The 25,195-nt window shown below is 46.9% G+C and overlaps 1 protein-coding gene across 11 annotated transcripts in view; it reads left to right on the top strand.

Annotated features, from left to right (window-relative positions):
* The first annotated feature begins 885 nt into the window (after positions 1–885).
* Positions 886–25,195, top strand: part of RUBCNL (rubicon like autophagy enhancer) — a 38,895-nt gene continuing 14,585 nt past the window's right edge. For 2 of the 11 annotated variants that reach the window (XM_060637164.3, XM_078433585.2), the window contains exons 1-8: positions 11,238–11,570; positions 13,217–13,828; positions 16,652–16,734; positions 17,471–17,681; positions 22,172–22,273; positions 22,753–22,813; positions 23,393–23,525; positions 24,461–24,606. In XM_060637164.3, coding sequence (XP_060493147.3) covers positions 13,309–13,828; positions 16,652–16,734; positions 17,471–17,681; positions 22,172–22,273; positions 22,753–22,813; positions 23,393–23,525; positions 24,461–24,606 — 1,256 coding nt within the window. In that variant the 5' untranslated portion in view covers positions 11,238–11,570; positions 13,217–13,308. The other 9 variants (XM_078433574.2, XM_078433575.2, XM_078433570.2 and 6 more) reach the window with 9 other exon arrangements.

Below are 25,195 nucleotides of genomic sequence, written 5' to 3'. Positions count from 1 at the left end.
AGTGGTTCTAGGCTCCAAACAGGCTGTGCTCAGTGTTAAGTCGGGTGACTGACAGCTAGTGTTCACCAGACTCTGACTTAGGATCAGAGACTACCTGACGCCGCCCCTTAGCCACTCCAGTCTAGGCTGTGCCAGGAAAAGCGTGTTCCAAAGAGACATCCAGCAAATAAAGCCCAACAAACCCGTGAGCTGGTTCCACAACCTGGAGGTGACCCAGGATAAAGCCAAAGAACCGAGGGAGGTGCGATGCGGTTGGCTTACCCTGCAGAAGGGAGTCTTTTAAGTAATCCTAGATCGGCTCACCCGCTGCCTGTTGCTACAGGGGCAGGTAACTCCGAGATTCTTCCCCCAACAGAGGTTAGGGCGCTGGCGGAGCGTGTTCAGCCTCCCTAGGGGCGAAGGGACACCGTGCACTCAGCCCTACCAACGGTCAGGGCTTCGGTGTCTGAGCGTGACAACATTCTGTTTTGGTTGGCAGCTTCTCGCCAGCGTCCACCTAGATCTGGACGCAACCCGCGGCACCCCTCGCTTCCAGAGGACTAGGTGATGAGTAGGTAGGTCGGAGGCTGCCAGGGAAGTCGCCGTCGTGGGGCTCCGCGCGGAGCAGCCCGCTGAGGTCACGCTCGGGGGAAGCTTTAGGTCTCGGTCGCGCGCGTAGATCTCTGTGCGGACGAATCCCGAATACTCGGCAGGATCACGCGTTCTCTCAGGCAATTGCACTGAACGCCAAATACCGCTGCCCGGGGGAGGGGGGGAGCTGGGAATTCTTGTCCGCCAGGTCTGCGGGCATCTCGGTATTTCAACCCCAGAAAGCGCGTTTGCGGCTCAGCGCCCCCCCCCCCCCCCCCGCCCCAGCGAGGGCACGGCGTGATTTCAGGAGGGAACGCGGGGGGAGGGGAGCACGGCGGCCCCCGGCTGTCCCAGCCCGCGTCACCCGGCTCGGGGGTGGGCGGCCGAGGACACGGCTGCGGGGGGGGAGGGGGGGGGCAGCGCGGGGGCCGCAGTTCCTTCCGGCTCGCGTCCTCCGCGTCTCCCCGCCGGCTGCAGGCCCGGCCGCTGCGCTTCGCTTCCTCGGGGACCTTCTCGGATTGCTGCGGTGGCCCGGGATTTCGATGGGGGTGGGGTGGCGGCGGCGTGGCAGCGTCAGGGCGCCGCTTCCCCCTCCTCGCTCCCTCTTTCCGCCGCGGTGGCGCGCTCCCGGAGCCCAGCGAGCCGGGAGCCGACGCGATGCGCGCACCTTGGTGAGCGGGGGTGAGCGGGCCGGGGGCGCGAGGGGCGCCGGAGGTGGGTAACGCCGGCGCGGTGAGGCTGCTGCAGCGGTGAGGGGCGGGGGGGGGGGGGCGAGGGGCGCCGGAGAGGCGTGCGCGAGCCCGGGGGCACGCCGGGGCAGGGGCAGGGCAGTGCCGAGGCCCCTGGGCGAATGGAGGAGGGGGCTGCTCTGCAGGGATGGCGGGTTTTTATGGAATCGACCTCGCAAAAGGGGGCGATCCCGTGCTCGGCTTGGATCCGGAAGGCTCAGGAACGGAACCTCGAAGACACTTCAGCGCCGGGCGAAGGTCAGTGAGCCCAAAGCCTGCGCCCTGCGTGGCCCCAGGCACCGCGCTCCGGGCGCGCAGGCTTTTCTCGGTTCCCCAAAAGCGCGCGCACAGATGGCGAAGGCCCGCGGAGGATCCGCTCCCCACACACCCAGCCCTATGTATGGATGTCTGGTGGCCCAAACCCATAAACTTTCTGTTACTTAACCGAGCTGGGTTAGTGAGCGCACGGCCGGTTGTGTGGTCCCCAGCGCCCACCGAGAAGTCCACCTGCTGACACTGCGGCGGGGAAAGCGGAGCTGCTGCGCTGCACCCCCACCCCGCTCCAGCCTGCCGGTGGCCGCGGTGAGGTTCGCCACCCTCCTGCCACATTGATACCGTCAGCCTGGAGAATGTGGAGAACCGCCGGAAGAGGGGTTATGTAGCCCGAATGGGAATCAACACGATAAGGAAGGGGTATATTCCGGAACCGTGCTTACTGTGTTGTTGCAATGGCACTTGGAAGGATCTCTGAACTGACGGTATGTTGGGAAAGCGCAAAGGACTGAGGGTCTGCAGCCTTGGGTTCCGGGGACTCTGTCCTGAAAGGCTGAATAGCAGCAGTGAGGTCTGGGCAAGTCAAGAAACCTTGTTTGTGTGAGAAGCAGCAGGGTGATCCCTGCCCTGCCTCACTGGACGGTAACTGGAGGAAGAGTAGGGTTTTGAAAAGCAGAAGTGTGGTTTCTATAAATTAAGGTATCACCACATTGCTGCGCACACCTCCCTCCTGGCCGCCAGCAGAACCTCGTTTGGAGCAGAGGTAAGGCAGCACCTTCAGGGTAGTGTGGGCACTTTCCCGCTTACCTGTCCACGATGTCCGGGTGTGGCTCTTCCTCAGTGTTTCGTTCTGGGCCCTCTTGCGAGCAGTACTGCCTGACGCTGCGCATCAGTGTGACCTCAGGGTTCAGGAGCTGTGCCTTCCTCATCTTCTTTAGGGCCGGAGGGAGATGCTAGGAAAGTTGATGAAAACCGGTCGTGGCCTCTGGGGGTTAGATTTGATTCGAGATGCTCTTCATGACTCTGAAAACATCCTTAGCCTTCTGAAGTTGGAGGTCGTGTTTTCTGACGCAGGGAAGACTCTGCCAGCACCAAGGATAAACGTGCAAGAATAAGCGTTTTAACTGGAATGGTCTTTAGAGGAGGATAAGCAAAGAGGTCAAGAAAGACTGCGTTGCTCGCGAACACATTTTCCCCACCTGTCTGAGGGCACACAAAGAATAGCTTTGCCAAATTTGAATAGTTTCCCTAGTTACTAAATTGAGATTCGTATTTCTCATATGGAAAGGAAAGAGTCACATGGTTGGTTGCATTACTGTTAAAATTGAAGCAGTTCTTTTTAAATAAGCTTGTCAAGCCTTCCAGAGATTATAAACATGAGCAATAGTAATGCCTGTGTGTCGTATTGTATCCTTCCTAAAGAGATAAGTAAGGTGTGCAAGTCAATATTACCAAGACCTCTGATTGTTTTTGCATTGTCATTTTTTTTTTTTTTTAGCATTTACTTATTTTTGAGAGACAGCTGTAGCAGGGAAGGGACAGAGAGAGAAGGAGACACCGAATCTGAAGCCGGCTCCAGGCTCTGAGCTGTCAGCACAGAGCCCGACGTGGGGCTCGAACCCATGAACTGTGAAATCGTGATGTGAGCCAAAGTCGGAGGCTTAACCGACTGAGCCACCCGGGCGTCCCGAGTTTTCATTTTAATTAAAAAGACTTGAAAGATGACTCATTTGCAAAGTTGGGAACTAAAACTAGGTCTCCTTAATTGTGCTGTCATACACTGAAGTCTAAGTCTGTAAAATTACACTGATGGTGATGATAAAGCCAACTTTTATGGAATAGTGTCTGTCGGACTGAGATATGCATGTTACAATTCGTTAAGTTCTCACAACAATCAGTAAAAAAAACTGAAGCACAGAGAGGTTAAGTGCCTTGCCCAAGGTCACACAGCTGGTAAGTGAGGAATTTCTCAGATTGGCATAAAAATTATATTTGGGACTCTTTTTTTTCCCCCTTAATTTTTGTGCTGTTGTATCTTACACATACAGAAGCATGAGGGTGAGATTGGGGGGCTCTGGAGCAAGGTTCCAGGGTCCCAGTGCTGAGCTTGCTGCTCAGTTGCTGTGTGTGGTCTTCACTTCCTTTTCCTAGGCCTCAGTGTTCTCATCCACAAGATAGTAATAATAATCCTATATTGAATGATGCTTTATTTCTCACGTGTGAACCGTGAAAGGGAAATATTGCCGCAGGTAAAAGGAAGTCTCAGAGGCAGGTGTTTTTGTCGTCGTTAACAGTAGGCTGGAAAATGACAAAGGAGAAGCAGCTGAAATGATCTACACACTTAAATGTGATCTGCTCAACAACTAATGTTTGAAAATTCCTTAAAAAAATTTGGTTCAGGGGCGCCTCGGTGGCTCAGCCGGTCAAGTGTCCAACTTCAGCTCAGGTCATGATCTCATGTCTCATAGGTTCAAGCCCCACATCTGGCTCTGTGTTGACAGCTCAGAGCCTGGAGACTGCTTCAGATTCTGTGTCTCCCTCTCTCTGGCCCTCCCCAACTCGGTTTCTCTCTCTCTCTCTCTCTCAAAAATAAATAAACACTAAAAGAAAAATTAAAAAAAATATATTTTAGTTCTGTTCTTGGATCCTTAGTTTTACATTTACTGAAAGAGATAAATGTAAATTGGACCTCAAAGTTTTGGGGGCAGGTGACCTTGAAAAGCACCCATGGCCAACAGGTGCTCTGCTCTAGTTGATTTCAGGTGATGAAGACTGAAGGGCGGTGTGGGATTCTTTTTAATCCTTAGGCTCCTCGACATTCTCTTATTTCAACAATCTATAGTGGGTCAGGAAACAAGTGTCCTGGGAACATCTGTAAAGTACCTCCCTATTCTCTCTTTCTTTATTTGGAAGCTGTTTTTAGAAGACAGCTTTTGGGACGGCTATTTTAATACGGTAGGTCGGGAGACTTGAGCTTTTATTTATGCACATTTTAAGAGTGTTTTAAACCGTCAAATCACTTGAACTGTCCTATGACATACATAAAACCTGTTCTTTGTTTTGTGTTGTTTTTCCTGCTGGCTCACTCTTCGTTCAAACTCGGTCTCTGTGGAGATTTGGGCCAAGGTCACTGACATTGCCAGCAGCTACTTCGTGCTTGATAAACTTGGATAGTCTCCAGAAACGTTTGAATCTCTGAGATTTAAAGGTCTTTCCTTCATCCCTGTGCTGTTGCGGGTAAGAATGCGAACTTGGGAGCAAGACTGCTTGGGTGTGCAACGCTCCCCTTTATTGGCTGTGCCTCGGGTCTGCATCTGTAAAATGAAAACAGTGTTGTTGTATCTACCTCATAGGTTGTTAGAGGGATCAAGTGCGTGCGTGCGTGTGTGTGTGTGTGTGTGTGTGTGTGTGTGTGTGTATAGAAAATCTAGAACAGTGCCAGGCACCTGCTAAACTTCATGCAAGTGTTAGTTATGAGCCGATGACGATGGCTAAGATAATAGGTGAGTACTCTGGAGGAAAAAAAAATAGAGCAGTAAATGAGGATAGTGTGCACCTTAGGGATGCAGTTTTAAAAAGGGTGATGAGGAGAGTCTCATTCCAAAGGTACTTTTGAATAAAGATGGCCGTGCCGAAGACTATAGAGGAGTGTAGGGGAGGGGTGCAGAAGGGTGTAGAGGTGTAGGGATGTAGAGGTAATAGATAAGGAGGTCAGAGAGGTAACTCAGGGACACACGGACAGATATTGCAAGTGTTGAAGGGTTTATTTTTGTTTGTTTGTTTGTTTGTTGGGACCAGCAGAACCTCCCTCACGGTGCTGGTTTAAAGAGAAGGGTGGGTGTCTGACCTCTGGGTGTAGGGTCTGGGAACCAGTGCCCAGTTACTGGTTGCCATCACATTGATGATGTTGCCTTTACCAGTCCTTGGTTTCGTTTTTTTTTTTTTTCTCTTTTCTTTTTCTAGATAGTTCTGCTGTGGCATTTTCACTTCTTCCTCTCTCTTCTCTATACCTACTTTAGGCACACATATTCAGTATGCCTCTTATTTGCTCTCTGTTTCCCCTTTCAGCTTTCAGTACCTTAGTTTGCAGCCTGACTTAGAGCCAGCGCTCCTTCCATCCCTCTGCCCATGCACACCAGCATTCTCCAGGCTTCCTAGACCTTGTTTGAAGAGAGATGGGTACTTCCTCCCATCTCATTTTTTTTTTTTTTTTTTGGACAGCATTATTGAGATTGAGATAGAATTCACATAACCTACAATTCACCCATCTACAGTGTACAAGTTAGTGGCTTTAATATATTCACAGATATGTGTCCTCACTGTCACGGTTGATTTGAGAACATTTAGAACCTCAAAAAGATACCCTGTACCCGTTAGCTCTCACTGTTTATGTTCTCGTTCCCTCCTCCCCACCCCCCCCAAAAAAAATAACTCCACTCATCTATGTTTTGTCTGTATGGATTCGCCTATTCTGGACATTTCATAAAAATGCATCGGTAAATACGAAATATCTTTTGTGCCTGGTGATTTCACTTAGTATAATGTTTTCAGGGCTCACCCATGTCGCGGTGTGTGTTAGTACTTCGTATTGTGGCATCGCATCAGCCCCACGCTTGGTTTACCCATTCATCAGTTGATGGCCATTTGGGTTGTTTGCCCCTTTTGGCTGCTGTGACTATTTCTGCCGTTGACATTTGTGCGCAAGTTCTCGCGTGAGCACATGCTTTCGTTCTCTTCGGTATATCCTCAGGAGTGGAATTGCTAGGTCAAATGGTAACTGTATGCTTGACCATTTGAGGAACTGCCGGACGGTTTTCCAGTACGGCTCCCCATTTTATTTGGCCCAAACATGGGAACTTTGCCATTGTTCCAATGCAGGTCCCTACGCTTACTTCGGGTAAAGTTTTGAATTAATGTTTTTTGTAAGTCTTATTCAGTTATGTGATGTTCGTGTGTAAGTAATTTTTTGTTTGTTACTGTTTTTTTAAATATTTTTTAATGTTTTGTTTATTTTTGAGACAGAGGGAGAGACAGAGTATGAGCAGGGAAGGGGCAGAGAGAGAGGGAGACACAGAATCTGAAGCAGGCTCCAGGCTCTGAGCTGTCAGCACAGAGCCTGATGCGGGGCTCAAACCCACGACCCTTGGGATCATGACCTGAGCTGAAGTCAGACGTTTAGCCGACTGAGCCACCCAGGTGCCCCTGTTTGTTACTGTTTTTTATATAAAAGGTTTTAAGTAAAACATTACTTGAGTGGTGGTATGTACCTTTAGGTTACAAGATGATTTATTGGAAAGCAAGAACAAAATGTTATGTTCATGAATTTTTACATTACATATTAGTATACCTGTGCCTCTATAAGGTTTATAAATAAATATTGGAGCTGTTTGTACAATCACTTTTGTTTTTTACACAAATAGGTGTAATCATAACATTCTGGGCACAACTGTTCTAAAGACATGGAATCAAATACAGTGGTGTGGTTCTTAATCCTTTGTTTTGTGACAGATTTAATAGGAATGTTCTTAAATTTACATTGCTAACGAAATTGAAAATATCCCAACTTCAGCCCTAGTGATATACATAAATAGGAGTGGAAGGAGCTTTGGATCAGGTGTCAGACTTTTGTTTTTTTGTTCTCCTGGTAAATTACTGATGGTGAGGCCTTGGGCACGCCCCCTAACGTTCTTTACGTCCGTTCCCAAATTGGCATAATACCACCTGAAACACTCCGCGAGAGTGGTCACTGTGACCTACGCGGTGACCACAGGAAGTTAGTCATTTGTGTGTCTTAGGCAACCTTGCAGTTTTCTCAGGCACGTGGTTCGTGTTCCTTGGTCTTTGCCTTCGTGGGGTCTTCCCAGGCGAACCTTACCCCGCGCATTTGTCATAATTGCTTTGTGTCCTTCCTCCGTGTTCTCCTGACGGCGGACCTTCCAAGTTAAGGGTCACTGCCAAAGTTCAGGCGGGCAGGGAGGAGCCCATGTGATGCCACCAGCCTCATTGCTATATGCCATTGCAATAGAGCACTGCTTCCTTCCTGGTGCTGTTAGTGTTCGAACACAGAGTTCAGCATGTGCCGTGGTGAGGGCGCAGCTGTGTGAAAACGGCAGTTGACTCTGATTGCGGACCGCGTTGTGGAAGCTATGGAGTCGCGTTACTGGGCCTCGAAAACAGTCGCTCTTCTGTTTGATAAGTGATGGTTTGAGTTTCTCAACATCCTGGGGGGTGGGGGTTTGTCCAAACGCAGAGCATGAAGGGAAGTAGATACGGAAAGATGGGGAGAGGACCGGGGAGCTTTGTGAACGAGACACCGTCCATGCTCTTTGCTCACCTGCATTTCGTTACTACTGAGCATGCTCAGTAAGCCGCCTTAAAGTGGGCATAAACGAATTTTACCCTTTACCCCAACTCTCGTTTGTGATTTCTGTTCTCTAGCTTCCTTTATCCTAAGGAAACAGTTGAACAGAAATTTTAGGTCGTGATCTCCAGCTTCTTCTAAAGGTTGACATCTCTTCTCCATTTTCTTTCCTAGGCGACAGAAATAACCAGCAGAACCATTCTTAGGTACTGTTGGTTTGTTCATTCGTTCATTGTATTCACACTCAATGCGTGTTTGGTTGAACACCTATTATGTGCCCTGTTCTAGATTCTGGGAACAAAGTAGTGTCCAGAGTACAATTTTTTTTTTTAAAACAGTTACCCTCAGAGATTTTCCATTCTAGTGGGTGTTCGTGTTTGAGGCTAAATACAATGGGGATTAATGCCAAGGAGTAAGGAGAAAACCAGAGGTGGGAAGCGGGGCGGGGGGTGGGGGGAGAGGAATTACTGGCTGGGGCAGTTGCCATGACATAGGGTGACCATGGAGGCCTCACTGAGGAGGTAACCTTTAAGATCAGTCTTCAGTGCTCCTAATCATGTATACAGTTGGTAGTTAGTGCTGGGGCAGAGAAAATCCTAAATCCGAAATCTGACATGCTTGTGTCTATTCATGGAGTCACTCTAAGATTGTTAGGGGTATTGGGAGTGAAAACTGCTCATCTGCATCAAAATTCTGGCTGGTTATGGTCTGAAGGATGTTTATGAGGTCACTGTAGAGGTCACGGTGGCTCATGCCCAACTGAGTCGTCCACCCCTTTGGCAAAAGCTGCATCTCTGCAGTCAGTATTGTGGCTCTGAGCTTGTCCTCATTATGCAGTCGTTCGTGATGGAACCACTGACTTTGATGGGCAGAGACCCATCTAGAATGACTTGCCAGGGGGAGTCCAGGAATCTCTCTCTTGTCTAGGACCTTTGCTGCCGCATATATGTTAACTAGTGGTAATCTGGCCTGTGCTCACCCTCAACAGGAAAATCACAGTAGAAATGATGGTAAGCTTCGTAATCTTCCTTTACAATGTTTTGGGAAGGGGGCCTGGGTGGCTCAGTCGGCTAAGCGTCTGACTTCGGCTCAGGTCATGATCTCTCAGTTCGTGAGTTCGAGCCCCATGTCGGGCTCTATGCTGATGGCTCGGAGCCTGGAGCCTGCTTTGGACCCTGTGTGTGTGTCTCTCTCTGTACCTTCCCTGCTCTCATTCTGCCTCTCTCTCTCTCTTAAAAAAAATAAACATTAAAAAAATTTTTTAAGTGTTTTTGGAAATAGATTTTAGCTTTGTACCTAAGCCTTGCTAATTCAAAGGACGCCATTTATCACAATGGGACGCATTTTGGGAAGATGTCAACCACTGCTTAAACCCATACTACCTGCCGGCCGTCGGCACTGAAATGTACGAATGTATAGGTTCAGTCACTGTCTTCCCTCTGCCGGAATGTAAGCTATTGGAAGAAGCACGGACTTACTTTGCTCCAGCGCTTCCAAAACAAAAACAGTGCCAGTCATGTAGTAGTTGCTCAGTAAATATTTAATTGATTACCAGACGACAAGCAAGGTGACAGTGAGCCAAAACACCGTATGATGGTATTTCATGAATTATCTGTTGCCCCAAAGATCAGGCAGTGGTGATGTGGACCCCCGGGGCTAGGGCCAGTGCTTTGTTTCTAACCATGGCTCTCTCCTGTGTCAGTCTCCCTGTCAGAGAGGCTCATGCTCCCGAGTGACTGTCCAACCTGGCTTGTCATCCTTTCTCTGCCGTGTCTTTAGACATGGCTTTGAATCTCTATGGGCCTATCCCAGCTCTAAAATGTGCTCGTTTTATAACCTGGAAAAGCCAACACCTGCTGGTTGTTTGTGTGAAACAAGAACACCTTTCTAGAAGGAAGTGGAGCAAGTACCGCTTCTGGAAATCACTTTTGAAAAGGAAGTCTGTTTCTGCTCAGTGCCGCTAAGTCAATTCCGTTTCTGGGAGGCTCATAAATAACATCATTCTTCGTGAACTGTGGTCTTTAATCTGTTTGTAAAACACACAGGGATCCCTGCCACTTGTCATTGGTTTGAGGCTGTACGTTTCTTTATGTGATTTCACATCTGTAATCATCTCCCCCCCCCCCCAAGAACAGCTATGACATGTAAAGAATTGATCATAGAATATGACTCATACAGCTTCATTCTCTTGGAAACAATGACGTTATCATGAGCTATGGACTCAGAACTAAAAGTTTAGCGAAAGAAAATTAATAAAAAGCAACATGAACAAAATTGTTCATCGCTATATATTTTATAACTGCGAAAAACTAAAAATACGTTCCCGTCAGTAGTCTGGTGACGTAAATTATGATCCTTTTATACTATAGAAAGCGGTAAGATAGTTGAGTGATACACAGCCTCAAGAACTTGTTGAGAGAAAAAGAAGTCTCATTATAGATTTTGTCCAGTGTGAGCTCATGTGTACGTATAAAAGAGAAAACAAAACACATCTTCTGATCTGCCGTATGTATGTTAATTCATAGGGAAAAGTCTGGAAGGGATGAAGTGGTTACCGATGTCATTTCTGGGACTGAGGTAGGATTGGCAGGTTTGGCACAATGTGAGTGCTTCGTTCACTCTAGGCTTCTGTGTTTTTTGCCATTTCATAAAAACACAGTCATGGTTCCCATTTGTAATTGTGATACTCGGAATTATTGGAGGGGAAAAGACGTGTGACAAAGAGAAATTGGGGCACCAGGTGAGATTTGAGGTCTGGAGAAAGAAGACGAAGCTGTTCAGATGAATTCTGACAATTGCCACCAATCCCATGATATTTTGTGAGCAGTGATTTGGAGCTCACGCAGTATCGTGCAGTGTTACATGTATACCATATACAAACACGCACACATACGTATATATATATGTATGTATATATACATCATTTCAAAAGGTTTGACCTAGGATGGAGGGCCCCCACCTCAAGAAAACCCAAGGAATTTAGTACAGTTTTCACATGTACCTTCTTTTGGTCTATTTGTAGACGTTGAGAAAAATGTCATATCTTCAGGAAACATGGATTCACTTCTATCCTTGTACAAACAGTTCTGTCACAGTAACAGAGCAGTTGTATCTACCACGGAAGTCTTCTCTCTAGCTCACGATGTTATTTCCACCATTGAATTTGCTCTTTCAGTCGTAAGTTTATTGAGGTCCCGCGTGCAGCCATCGGACCTGGCAGAGAACAGACGAGGCCCCATGTTCTTGTGGAGCTTATCGGCAGGGGGGGACCGTGGGGGCGGAGGGGAGTGACAGTGAGGGGTGGAAAAAAAATGAGGAAGTGAGACTACTAGGATGAAAATTAAGCAAGGTGATGTGATAGAGAGTAACTGGGGAACTACTTTAAGAGAGGTGGTTAAGAAAGACTTCTTTGAGGAAGTAATTGATAAACCAAAGCATGCAACAGGACAGGAAGGAGCCAGATGTATGATCAGTTGGGGGAAGAACGTTCCAGGCAGAGGGACTAGAACAGCAGCAGTAGGGTGGGCGAGAGCTTGTAGCACGTGAGAGTTTGGTGAGTGGTTGGGACTTATGGAGGGTGGACAGAGATAAGTGAGAGAGGTCTGCAGGACGGGATCATGTCATGCCTTAAGGACAAGGTAAGGATTTTGGATTTTATTTCCAGAGTTGATGGGAAGCTGGTGGAGGGGGGGGGGTGGATGGTGATTAGGGGAATGACATCTGATTTACACCTATTTTTTAAAATATTTATTTTGGGGAGCGCACAAGCCAGGGAGGGGCGGAGAGAGGGGGACAGAGGATCCAAAGCAACCTCGGCTCTGACAGGCTTACAGCAGCGAGCACCATGTGGGGCTCGAACTCATAAACTGCGAGATCATAACCTGAGCTGAAGCTACCGACCAAGCCACCCAGGTGCCCCGTGACTTACACTTAAAAAGATCTCTCTCTGCGTACCTCTTGATTATAAGTTGGCCAGAGTTGAAGCGGCAAAACCCACTGGAAAGATGGGAGGAGGCCCAGGTGGGAGAAGATGGTGACTTAGATTAGGGCAGTGGCGATAGAGCTGAATTCGCTAATGGATTAAAGATGGAGAGCTACGGAAAGATAGGATCAGAGAGGACTTCCAGAGTTTGGGCTTTAGCACCTGGGAGGTGTGGTTCCTGAGATGGGAAAACTAGGGAGGAGCAGACTTGGGCGAAATTAGGGTCTGTTTTGGATGTGTCAGGTTGTGGTGCCCCCTGGATGAATGTCAAATAGGCAGTAAAATATGGTAGCCCATAGTTGGGCGGGGCGGGGCGGGGGGAGGGTGTCAGGAGTAGGGATCCAGGTGCAAGCCCTCTGGATACATAACAGTGGTATCTAAAGCCCTGGAACTGGGGTGCCGGGGTGGCTCAGTCAGTTAAGCATCTGACTTTGGCTCAGGTCATGATCTCATGGTTCGTGAGTTCAAGTCCTGCATCTGGTGAGCATGAGCCCTGCTTCTCTCTCTCTCCCTCTCTCTCGGGCCCGCTCTCACTTATACCCTGTCTCTCTCTCTCTCAATAAATAATAAATAAATAAATCAAGCCAGCCTTGGAACTGACTCCCAAGCCTCAGCTCACCACCTTGTAGCCCTGTTCTCCACTCTCCCCTTACACTAAGCTCACCGAAGCAGACCACTTTCATTTCTTCCTCTGGCTGACCTTGCTTGTGCTTCCAGGGCTGCTTGGAGCCTCCCAGTGTGAAGGACAGTGGGAGCAGTAGAAAGTCGCGGGCTGGGCCAGTGACCACGGGGACCAGGGTGCTTCTCTCTTATCATAAACTAAGTCCCATAAAGCAAAGTTTTTAGTGCTGTGAGTTGCCCTCAGTTTCACGTGCCGCTTGTCTGCTTTGTTGAAATACAAGCACAGACTAAACAAAAATAAGGAACTGTGAAAATGTGTCTTTACTTCCGAATGGTATTCCCATTTCGGGTTTGACATTTAATTTCGTTGGAAGAATGCACGGCTGTCTTTCACTTTTATCTGTCGTATCAGCAGTTTGCTTATATGACTGTGTCCTTGTATAAAAGCAGTCCTCGTTTATGCCCTGAAAACCCTTTCCTATCCTGATGTCACGCCTCGTGTGTTTGCTGCCAGTTTTATTGCTGATTTGTTTGTTTATTTCTTGTCAATCCAAGTGGAATTTACTGTATTGTACAGAGCGAAGTACAAACTTATTTTTTGTTTCTTCTCCTCAAAAGATTTTGGAGTTTACAAATAGGACTGAGTTCTTACTTACCTTGAATGATTTTTGCTCGTTGCAGGTAAGCTGTCTGGACCTCAGCTGGCCTCATGGTGAGTTCAAGGCCCTAATCCAGTAGTCCAACGGAGTTCACGCCACCCTGAGCCTGGAAAGATGGTGTCACAGTCTATGGGCCGGCAGGATTCTCCTGTGCACCCTTGGGAAGGGGTCAGCAGTGACCCTGGTGACGTTGAGGACTCGCCCAATCTCCTGGACACTGACCAGCCTCCTTGCAAATCAGACGTCAGGTTCATGAGGCACAGAGCTGCCTGGATTAACCCCCAGAGTGCGCAGCAGCAGCTACAGGATTTGCCCCCTCAGGTGCCGACAGCGGGGAACAGTGGGAACCACTTTGGAAGGGATACCGCCTGTTCCCTGGGCCCTTCACCGTCGTCCCTTGGGGACTCCATGGTGGAGACATCACTGTCCAAGGATACTGCAGACTCTGCCTGGGGCTCCGGTGACAAGAGCAGCGACTTCTCTTTTGCCTCCAAGGGAGAGCAGACAGTGCTCCCAGGAAAGTCTCCTCAGATGTCTGTGTTCACAAGCTCCAAGATTTCGGCTGCCTCCTCGTGTCCGGAAGCTGACAGCGCTTTTTTGAAGCCTTCCCATCTGACAGCTTCCGCTGATGAAGGTAACTTCAGTCGGGACTTGCCTCATTCTTGTCTGTTGACACGCAGGCTTTGCCTTGGCCTAAAGCCTGTCTTACCGTCTGTCTCATGAGGACGAAAGTCCTGGCTTTCCACTCTGATTGGAGGCCAGTGCATTAGCTCATTTAATATTCTTCAGCCCAGCTACCTGGATGCCTGGATGGTCACAAAGGGTAAAAACAAATATTTCCACTCTCCTTCCGTAGCAAGATGTCATCTTTGCTCAGCTTAAGTGGTAATCCATGCCAGCTGCCATCTTTGAATGGTGTGTGCCTTTGGGAGCGTCCAGCTCATGAAGTTGCTGGCAAGGGAGAGTGTTAGAAGTGCTCTCAATCCAGTGTGGTGGGAGAATGTGTTTCCAGACAGACTGGGCTCTATTTCACACTAGTGCTTTCGTAGGAGATGAACTCACCTCACCTACATTGACCTGGACAGGGTGTGACTAGAAACTAGTCAGATTTAAAAACACTAATCGCAATTTCCCCAAAGACTACACAAAACCTTTCTTTTTTTTTAACTAAAACAAGGGCTTCCATTGCGATGAAGTAATGCACGTATTCCTAAAATAAGATAATGCATGCAAATGCCACTCAAGAGTCAGTAACTTCTCTTATTGCTGTTACAATTTGTGGCATTCTGTTTTTTTTAATGTTTATTTTTGAGAGAGAGAGAGAGAGAGAGAGAATGAGCGGGGGAAGGGGCAGAGAGAGAGAGACACAGAATCTGAAGCAGGCTCCAGGCTCTGACCTGTCAGCACAGAGACCGACGTGGGCCTCGAACTCATGGACTTTGAGATCATAACCTGAGTCAAAGTCGGATGCTTAACCGACTGAGCCACCCAGGCCCCCCAATGGCAATCTAAATTTTTAAAAATATATTCGTCATGTTGTATTTGTGTTAATTTATATTCTTGTTAGAGCCCTAGTTCAAAGAGTCAATGAAGTTTCTTTCTTTCCTAGCAGTCTGAACACTGCTGGCCTGCCTGTGTGTGTGTCTGTATGTAGCCATTTATTTATTTCTCACTAGCAAGAACCACCCCTCCACCTTTCCTAAAATATGGGGTTTCTTTGTTGTACTGGAAACACTTTTGAAAAGCTGAAGATGATGACAGTCTTTTAACATATTATTCATCGCTTAAGAACAGCAGATTTTGGACGGTCTTAAAATAGGGTCATTTTGAAAGAAGAACCAGATTTGAGCAAAATGACACGTTCTACCGGAATTGGTTCCGCAATTTAAAGTTATCCTGGAGTTTGTCTTTCTCCCATAAAGAAAACAGGTACCCTGGCCCCTTTGTCCAAAGACAATAGCCCCCAGCAATTTCTCTAAGTATCTTTAAAAACCATCTTCACCTTGGTAGGGGGATTCATCCCATGGGAGTAAAAAAAAAAAAAAAAAAAGGAAGTCCTAAGTGATCTGGTCTTTCTTTGCTGTGGGACAGCATTGCAGAGAACAGGCATTTGCTACTAAGACACAAGATTTTTCCTATGACTGCTGCATCACGAATGATAGCACACTTTTCCTTTTCTAGATAATGTGGTAGAGAAAGGCCCTCCCCCACCCCAGCCTATAAGAATTTCTTGAGGCTGGAAGAAACAATCCCACAGTTCCTTTTTTCCTTGCGTAGGATTTGCACATTTATAGAGCACATTCACATGCCTTATCTGCTTTAATCTCCTAAGAGGTAATTATCCAGTTTAAGGCATGAGGACATTTCAAGGCAGAGGCACAACCAGCTGGTAGAGACAGAACTGGAACTGGAATCCTCACTGTTTGATTCTTCTCTGTCCTTTTTCTTCTATACTCGGGGTCCTAACACTATGACCCGCAGGCCAGATCCAGCTGGCCTCCTGGTTTTACAAATAAAGTTTTGTTGATGTTGCTGACGGCTGCTTCCTCACTCCAGTAGCAGAACGATATAGTGCAACAGGTGGCCCTCAGATCCTGCAATATTCACTCCCTGGTCCTTTGCAGACAATGCTCACCCACCCCAGATGGATCCTGAAGCTAAGAGATTCAGCGTCCTTCACGGACCATTCCCTTTCTTGGAGAAGAGACAGGGGATTGGGTGATTGCGGGCATCTCTGTCTGTCCCCCCGAGAGCTGTCTGATCATCAAGACGTCTATAACATTTTGTTCTAATTTAGCAGGTTGGGATAACCGAGGTCTTGAGGCTCTCACAGAAAGACTTTGCCTTAAATGCTCCAGGAAGAAATCACATGACAGGAATCATTTTGCTCTGATGGTGTTCCTGCCGGTAATGGAGTGGCTTCAGGGTGCAGAATGGATGAATCAGCGGAATATACCCTCTGTGGTTTCTTCTTGTTATTGGTCTGGAGGAAGACCATTTTAGAGAAGCAATGCTGGCCTTTCCAAATAGATTATCTCTGTAAACAAGAAGTTTGGGGTCAGTTGCAGTGCATGGGAGAAGTGATCCTATAATTTTTAGGACCCTGCTTCTAGACTGTTCCTTCTGGCCCTTCTCCATCTCTTTTAGGTAGTTTCCATGATCTCCTCCTCTTTCTACCCTCTCCTCCTCACTGGTCTCCTCCATTCCAGTGGTTCTCCCATCCCTCCTCTGAGGATCCCTCCCAATTTGCTCCAATGGGCTCTTGTAGAAATGATCACCATAAAGGCAATATCTGCAAAGCCTACCACCAGGAGGATCTGTCTTCTTCTTGCACCCTAATGTATTCTAGAATTCTGTTAATTTTTAAAAAAACAGGTTTTAAAGGCCACTGCCTAGAATTGTTTTGTTTTCCTTGAACGTCTTTTTCTCCATTTTTAATAACTTGCTGCATTGGCAGGTGCTGTTCCAGTCGGTAGAAGAACCACTTCTTTGAATTCCTTCTCCCCAGAAGCATTCTTGCTCCCTGTCGATGTAGAAAAGGTGAACACATTTTTTTTCTTTAAAACACACACACACACACACACACACACACACACACACACACACGCAGAGTGTAAATCCCTTAGATAGTGTTGTTCTGATTTAAATCTGGAAACCTCACTTGATGAAGGATGGCAAATAGGTTTCGTTTCAGCCTTTGGCTAGGCACAGGCCACCAGGAGCTAAGGAGGGCTCTGAGGCAGCCCCTGTGCCCAGCTGGGAAGTTTTCCATGATTGATGCATGGGTCTACCATTGGGCCATGCACCGTGTGGGGTGTATATCACAGTAAATTCAACTTAGCTTGTCTTTGGGTCTCAGTGGGCTAAATTTGCTGTGTCTGGAAGATATGGGCTGTACCTCATGTGATAACTCAGTTAAATGAACATTTAAATTTTTTTTTAATTTATTCATTTTTAAGAGAGAGAGAGAGAGAGAGACAGGGTGTGAGCTGGGGAGGGGCAAAGAGAGAGACACAGACTCCGAAGCAGGCTCCAGGCTCTGAGCTGTCAGCACAGAGCCCGACACGGGGCCTGAACTGAAGGACCGTGAGATCATGACCTGAGCCTAAGTCGGACGCTCAACCGATTGAGCCACCCAGGTGCCCCTTAAATGAACATTTATATTCCTATACATTAACTCTGCTTAAATACGGCGTCTTAGTTTTCAATTTAATACACCCTCAATAAAGAACAGTTGGTTACGCTTGCAATTTAACTGATAATTATTTTTCTGCAGGAAAATGCCCACTTTTACGTAGCAGATATGATGATAGCAGCCATGGAGGAAATAAAGTGTACCATCCTCAGTCAACAGCACACACAGAACTGGAGCGTAGAAGAAGCCAGTGCGTCGCTCAGGAATGATCAGGCAGACCGCGAAATGGCCTTTTATACGAGTATAAAGCAGGAATCTGGGTCTTCTGACTCTTCTGACAGTGGCTACGAAGGCAAGTGGGGCAAATCAGAGAGACTTTGCACTGTGTTCTTGACGTACGTCTCTTTTCCTGTCACACCCCGAAGTATGTCTTCAAATCTTTTGTCTAAAACGTCCTGAATAACCATCATCCTCACCATCTCTGCCGTTTGGGCTCGGCATCCATTATCCTGCTCCCCTCTGTCGTTACATCGATGCGTTGTTCTGATTTGGACTCCATCCTACTTTGTGTTTGGCAGTGGCTGCTGGCTTCCCTCTTTCCCTGTTTTCTGCCACGTGGCCTTCCGCCAGCTCTTCTCACACATTGCTTCTTTTTTCCAAGTAGACCTCTTTTCATTCATTCCACAAACCAGGATTCTGAGATCCTGGATGCCGGGAATCAACAGGCAACAAGATACATTATTACATCCCTCAAGGAACATCCCTGCGGGAGCTGGATAGACACCGAGGACTGTTGTGTGGGGTCAGCCTGGTAGCGGAGGCAGGGGCCCCATGCAGCGGGCCCCAGAGCAGGAGGAGCGGGCCTTGCTGTGGCAACCGGGGAATCCTTCCTGGAGAGGAGGGTACCTCAGCCGAGAACTGAAGTTAGGGCGTGTCGTTTTCCTTCCACTTCCTAAATGGGAGTCCTGCTTCAGTCCTAGATTCTTTCTCTATATTCACGTCCTGGGAGATGTTGTCTACTGCGGTATCTTTCCCTGATTCTCCCCTGATATCTCCCAAATCTGGGTTTCCCCTCCCGTCCCTCTCGGACAAGTGTTTGTTCCATACTGCGGGGACCTGCTTAGCTGGTTGGCAGGTAACTAAACTAACTTAACATGTCTACACTAGTTATCTATTCCTCACAACCCCCTTCCTTTCAAAAAAAAAAAAAAGATGCCTTTCGTCTTGATTTCCTTGACTTGAGCGTCTTAATCAGGAGCCTTACGGTAATGAGGGGAGAACTCACTCCAGGCAATACCGTGTAGCACAATGCCTGGCACAAAACCTATGTACCATCAACGGCTGTTGAATGCACTACCTGGCTCAAATTGAGGATACAGAGCATCCTCAGTGAACCCAGTGGTGGGAACCACAGAATGACCAGTGTGGAGGATCTGGCCTTTCTGGGGTCCCGTGGTCTCTTATCACGTTGTGCAATTACTTTGTTCTCCTTTCCTGCAGCCTGACTTCTCCTCCTCGTGCAGTATCTGGTTTCTGCTCTGCAGCTCTGTGGTCTTCCTGACTGCCGGCCGGGACCTCACAGCTCAACCCGGTCTTGCAAGGACCCCAGGTCCACGTTCGCAGGGAAGGGCGCGTGCGGGGGCGGGCTCTGATTGGGCGCCCCCAACTGGTCAGCCGGCCGTGGCCAGGGGAGCGAGGGAATGTGATTTGGACCATCATCCCCACTGAGGCCACTCCTGGAGAGAAAAGAAACGATTCCTGTTTCAGTAACTCTTGTACTTTATCTTTGACTCTTTCTTCTTTGTGCCTGTGTCCCTGCCCTGCTTCTAGTGAACAGATCGGCCCTGACTTTTCGGTAATCGTGACATCCCCTCCAGTCGTTCCCTATTCCTGCCTTTGACCTGGACCACCTCAGCCACTGCTGGCCAGTCATTCGATGGGAAGTGCAGTTAGGTGCTCAGTGCACATTTGCTGTCTTTGATTGTCTCTTTACTCACAGCCTCTTTCCTTTCCTTGAATGCTGCACACATCTGGCTTCCTAGGACGACTTGTGCTCCTCTAAGATGGCCTGCTGACTTTGTGCCACATTTTATCCTGGACTTTTTAGCCTCGTGGGATGCAGCTTCTCCGTGCCTTTCCAGCAGGCATCTCCTGCCATTTCCCATGGGCTTCAGTAATCCTGGCCTGTCAAAGTTGACAGTGGTCATGTCTCCTAAGCTCTTGCCTTCCTCCCTTAGCTTGGTCTAGGCTCCCCTGGAATGCTGGTTCCCCAGGAACTTCCCGTTAGTTCTTTCATCCCTCCCATCCTTGAAAGCAGTCTCCTGCCGCCAGCACTGTGACAGGCTCCCAGATTTGCATCACGGGGCAGGGGCACCATTCATACAGAGTTAAGCATAAATTGTGCTCCAGAACTTTCTATAATTGTCCACGTGCGTGCCTCAGTCCTTCCCGGAGTTGCACAGTGTGGAGCCCCGCCTTCTTGTGTTTTCTTACAGTTATGTGTGTCCGTGTCTCAGCTCCTTATGAGGTTTTAATCTCATTGTTGGGTAAGTATTTGTCTTATTTGAATTTGCCTTCAGCTTGGTGCCTTCCTCAAAATCGGTATTTTATAAATATTTGTTGAATGGTTGAGTGGAAGCTCGTGTCTAGCTCAGTTTTTTTTAATGTGAATGTAAATATGTGAAATGAAACCGTAAAACATTTCTACCACCCCGATAAAAATACGCATCCTTTATTAAGTGTCTCTCCTGTGACATTTATGGTGAGAGATGCCACTCCGTCGGGGTAGGTCAGTATTCTTCAAGTTAACAGGTGGGTCTTGAGAGCATTTAAACACAAACCAAAGAATAGAAAGTATCCGCATTCCCCTCACCTAGAGTGAGCAATGCTTCCTGGAACTTTTATTATTATTATTTTGTATCAGTGGTATAGATTTTTGTGTTTGTACTAAGTGTGAATGTATGTTACTGTGGATCATCGTCAAAAGGGTGCCAGGAAGCACAGAGAGCTAGGGGAAGTTACCCCTATTTTACCCAGAAGGAAACCAAAGCCAAGAAGTTGGTTATCCATAGTCACATAGCTAGGATCGGACAGTGTGGTTTTAAACCTTGGCCAGTTCACTGCAAAGCCCACGCACATAACCTCTGCGTAACCTGAGGGCTAGAATTTTTCCCTAAGCAATAGAAACCCAAACATTTCTCTGTGTTTTTCTCTCACGTTTATTCAAATGAATATGGTTTTGTAGTGATTATATACTCCTATTAATGTAATTGTATTCATAATATGATTGCATTAACAGTATTTCATATACAGCTTTCCGTGTTGTTACAGTTTTCACATTTTTCCAGGATGCTATTTCTTGAGTCAATAACATAATTTGTGAAATCAGTGCACTAATATTTGTCATTTAGGTAGCCTTCAATATTTTAATATCTTAAATAGGCTGCAAATAGCTCCTTTATGATCAAAGTCTGCATTTTTCACTTAAAAAAATTTTTTAATGTTTATTTTTGAGAGAGAGAGGGAAAGATAGAGCTCGAGCGGGGGAGGGGCAGAGAGAGAGGGAGACACAGAATCCGAAGCAGGCTCCAGGCTCCCAACTCGTCAGCGCAGAGCCTGACGTGGGGCTCGAATTCACAAACCATGAGATCATGACCTGAGCCAAAGTCGGATGCTTAACCGACTGAGCCACCCAGGTGCCCCCATTTTTTTTTTTTTTTTTTTTTTTTTTTGCTTTTCAATGACACTCTAAGGATAATATCCCACACTAGCATTCGGGAAAGAAAAGCATGGACATATTTGTAGTAGTTTCCTATAGTTGCTTTAACAAGATACCACAAAAAGCACGGGGAGCTTAAAACAACGGAAGTTGTATCATCTCACGGTTTTGGAGGCCAGAAGTCAGCAATGAAGTTGTTGAAAGGCTTGGTTCCTCGTGGAGGCTCTGAGGGAGAACCCGTTCCTTGCCTCTTCCAGCCTCCGGTGGTTACTGGTGCTCCTAGCCTGTCCTTGGTTTATGTGTGAGACACATCACTCCATTCTCCGCCTCCGCTGGGCCTTCTCCTGGTTTAGCAATGTCTGGATGCAAATTTCCCTCATTATGTTAATACCAGTCACATTGGATTTAGAGCTCACCCTAATCCGGTAGGACCTCCCCTTAACTTGACCACGTCCGCAAAGACCCTGATTCCAAATAAGGTCACATTCACTGGGTGGGTATGTATTTTGGGGGGACACTCTTCTACCCAGCACAACATTTATGTCGCTTATGCTCTTTGCGTCACTCTGAAGCTGATTTTTGCCCTCTTTCATTTTTTAAAAAAATTGTGTATTATGGAAAATTTCAAACACACATCAAAGTAGGCAGCTTACTCTTAGGGACCCCCTCATCATATATACTCATCAGTCTGCTTTCTGAGTCACAGTGAATGCAAGAACAACACAAAAATAGCTCTCTACATCTTTTAATTCTTTTTTTTAATGTTTATTCATTTTTGAGAGAGAGAGAGAGAGAGAGAGAGCACAAGCAGGGGAGGAGCAGAGGCAGAGAGGGAGACATAGAATCCAAAGCAGGCTCCAGGCTCCAAGCTGTCAGGACAGAGCCCAACATGGGGCTCGAACTCATGAACCGCAAGGTCATGACCTGAGGTGAAGTCGGATGCTTCACCAGCTGAGCCACCCAGGCGCCCATGCATTTTATAATTCTTAAAGCTGGATTTTTAAACTCTTTTAAAGTAAACTCTCGGCCCATTTTGTTCCCGTTTCTAGTTCATTGACTATGACAGGTTGTGCGGTTTTTCCTTTTCTCCTTGTTGGTGAAACTCCCTTCATTTCTTTTTCTAGGCTGTGCTGTGTTACAGGGCAGCCCAGTGGCTGGGACCCCCTCTTACTGTGATGTGCTCAAAGAAGGCTGTAAATGTGACTTCGATGACTTTGTTGTCGTAGGTAAGATTTGGAAACTCATCAGCTAAGACTCGGTACTTCCCCTCCCCTGCACACACATATTGACATGCATCACAGGTGATATTGCATGGTAGTGGCTTTCAGAGAGACTTCTCTCAAGATCAGACTGTGACCCTGATTTAAAAAAATAATAAGATGTCCTTCTTATTTCGGATGTCTTGATAACCAGTCTGTCATCTGACTTGTAGAATTGAACGCAAAAGCAGATACTCATTATGGTCTGGTATCTGGCCCCTCCATCATATTCTCGTGGAGTCCCAGGTGAGTATATTTTGAAATCCCATCTCTGGTCCTTAGCTGTAGTCTCATGATAGAAACCCAGAGAACCTGAAGTATTAAGATGCTGAATACCGACTTCTTTCTGAGATGCAGGCATTTATTTTTGTGTTCTTATAAAATTGGGTATGAACGAGCCAAACAGACCGAAAGACTTTAATACCCTTTCTTTTATTTGCTTGCAGAAGTTGGTGAGTTTAACAATATCACAGAAACCTGTGGATGCCCCTGCAACTCCTCTAAGAGGTATCTGTCTTCCGTGTCCCGCTGCACCTAGACCCCTGGGCCATTACCTCTGAGGCACTATGAACACCAAGCCTCTGACATCTTGGACCAAGTTCAGCCAGTTCCAATGATAGGGATTAGTAATTAGCAATGAAACAATCACCGATAAAGTTTCTATAGAGCTTTCTACAGTTTTTATTTAATAGCGTTTAAAAGACTTTGGTATACAGTCTCATTGAATCAGGCTGGGCAGAGTTTTTAACCCCATTTTATAGATGGGAAACTGAGGCTCAGACCCAGTGTGCCTCAGGACATAATGCTGTTAAATAGCGGAGGTAGGACTTGAACTCAGGTCTTCGGACTCCAAATCCAGTGCTCTTTAACCACGTTTCCTCGTCTTGGTACCCTCAATAAATAAAAGCTGCTCTGTTGAGCACGGAGGAACTGCATTGAATAAGACATCCAACGGGTATAGATGCCTGGTCTCCTGCGTGACACATCTTCTGAGTTTTAGGAGTGGGAAGGATAGTTGAAAACACAAAGACACAACATACTGCTCATGAGTATAGTTTTCCCCTTTTGGCATCTTGTACCTTTCAGTGTCACTTATGAGCCAAACTTCAATTCTGCTGAGCGAATAGCCAAAGAGTTGTACCGAGTATTCCGGAAGTGCTGGGTGTTGTCAGAAGTTAATCATCAGCTGGCAGGTTCTCTGAATGCAGCTGGCTCGATGGTAAGTACCAAAATTAGTTGGCCTTGAATTGGAAGTTCCTTAATTCTCATTTTGGCTGCCGTTCACTTCAGACATTTATGCGTTTCCTTGTATGGTGGCCGGGTGTTGCCGGGACACTTGAAACAAAGAATGAATCTGACATTTATTGAGTGTTTATTATGCACCAGGGGATTCAGCATTTCACATTTTTCATCCTTCTAAGTATCCTATTAGGTAGATGCTGCTATTATGTTTATTTTATTTTATTTTATTTTAATTTTTTTTAATGTTCTATTTATTTTTGAGACAGAGAGAGACAGAGCATAAGCAGGGAAGGGGCAGAGAGTGAAAGAGACACAGAATCCAAAGCAGGCTCCAGGCTCTGAGCTGTCAGCACAGAGTCCAGTGCGGGGCTCGAACTCACGAACTGTGAGATCATGATCTGAGCCGAAGTCTGACGCTTAACTGACTGATAACACCCAGGCGCCCCAACAAGTTTGAATTTTAAATGCTAGTAAGAAACTTGAGTGGTTCAGAGGGGAGCCACTGGACATTTTTAAGCAGGGAAATGGTCTTAAAAGAGCTTTTTCTGGGGAAGTCTGACAACAGCTGGGGTTTCTGGTTGGAATTGGTCTCAGCCTCTTGACTAAGAGGGGTAAGGCTTCTGCTGTGCATAAAAGCATTCCAGGTCGCAATGACCTACTTCCAGTAATTTGAAGTCTGGAAACAAGTGAACTACTGAAAACACGAGGAAAAGTGATCTCAGCTGGGTGGTGTTTCAAGCATGTCTGCAGATGGCTTTAGATACAGGGAGGGCTCCTTTAGTTCAGTTGAAAGCAGTTTCAATTTTTCATGGCAAATTTTAATGCTGGAAACACACGCGAACGTTCTTTTTATTTCAGTTCCTGGAATGTGCTTGTTCAAGTTGCTCTGAAATTCTCTTCTGTGTCGTGCAGGTTGTGAATGAAGAGCGTGTCCGAAAAGACTTTGAATCCAGCGTGGATGTAGTTCAGGAAATTAAATTTAAGTCGAGGATCAGAGGGGCTGAAGACTGGACGCCCCCTAGATTTCAAATCATATTCAGTGTTCACCCACCACTCAAGTAAGTCCAGGTTGCTGCTTGGGCCTCCAATCCAGGTAGCACAAGTCGAGATGGCCCCCACTCGTGGAGCCATGGCTTCCTCTTCGTGGAAGTTGAGGAAGGGGAAAAAATAACACACCAGGGGACAAAGGAAGTTTTGTTTTAGGAATAGGAAAAGTTGGGCATATTTTTCTGAATTAGCTTCTTAGCACCCTGTTTATCATGGGTTTTGGAGGGCTTGGGGGTAAGTTTGACAAGTTGAGAGTTTAACTATGTCCTTAATTATGTACATTATATAGCAATTAAAAATCAAGTAGGTTTGGGGCGCCTGGGTGGCGCAGTCGGTTAAGCGTCCGACTTCAGCCAGGTCACGATCTCGCGGTCCGTGAGTTCGAGCCCCGCATCAGGCTCTGGGCTGATGGCTCGGAGCCTGGAGCCTGTTTCCGATTCTGTGTCTCCCTCTCTCTCTGCCCCTCCCCCGTTCATGCTCTGTCTCTCTCTGTCCCAAAAATAAAATAAAAAACATTGAAAAATAAAAATAAAAAAAAAAAAATAAAAATCAAGTAGGTTTAAAGGGGATATTCTTTAAGCAGCTAATATTGAACCTTAA

This window comes from Panthera onca, chromosome A1 (genome assembly GCF_046562875.1).
Source record: "Panthera onca isolate mPanOnc1 chromosome A1, mPanOnc1 haplotype 2, whole genome shotgun sequence".
Lineage (NCBI taxonomy): Eukaryota > Metazoa > Chordata > Mammalia > Carnivora > Felidae > Panthera > Panthera onca.
The sequence above is the reverse complement of the archived record's forward strand: the minus strand, read 5'-3'. Positions and strand labels throughout refer to the sequence as shown.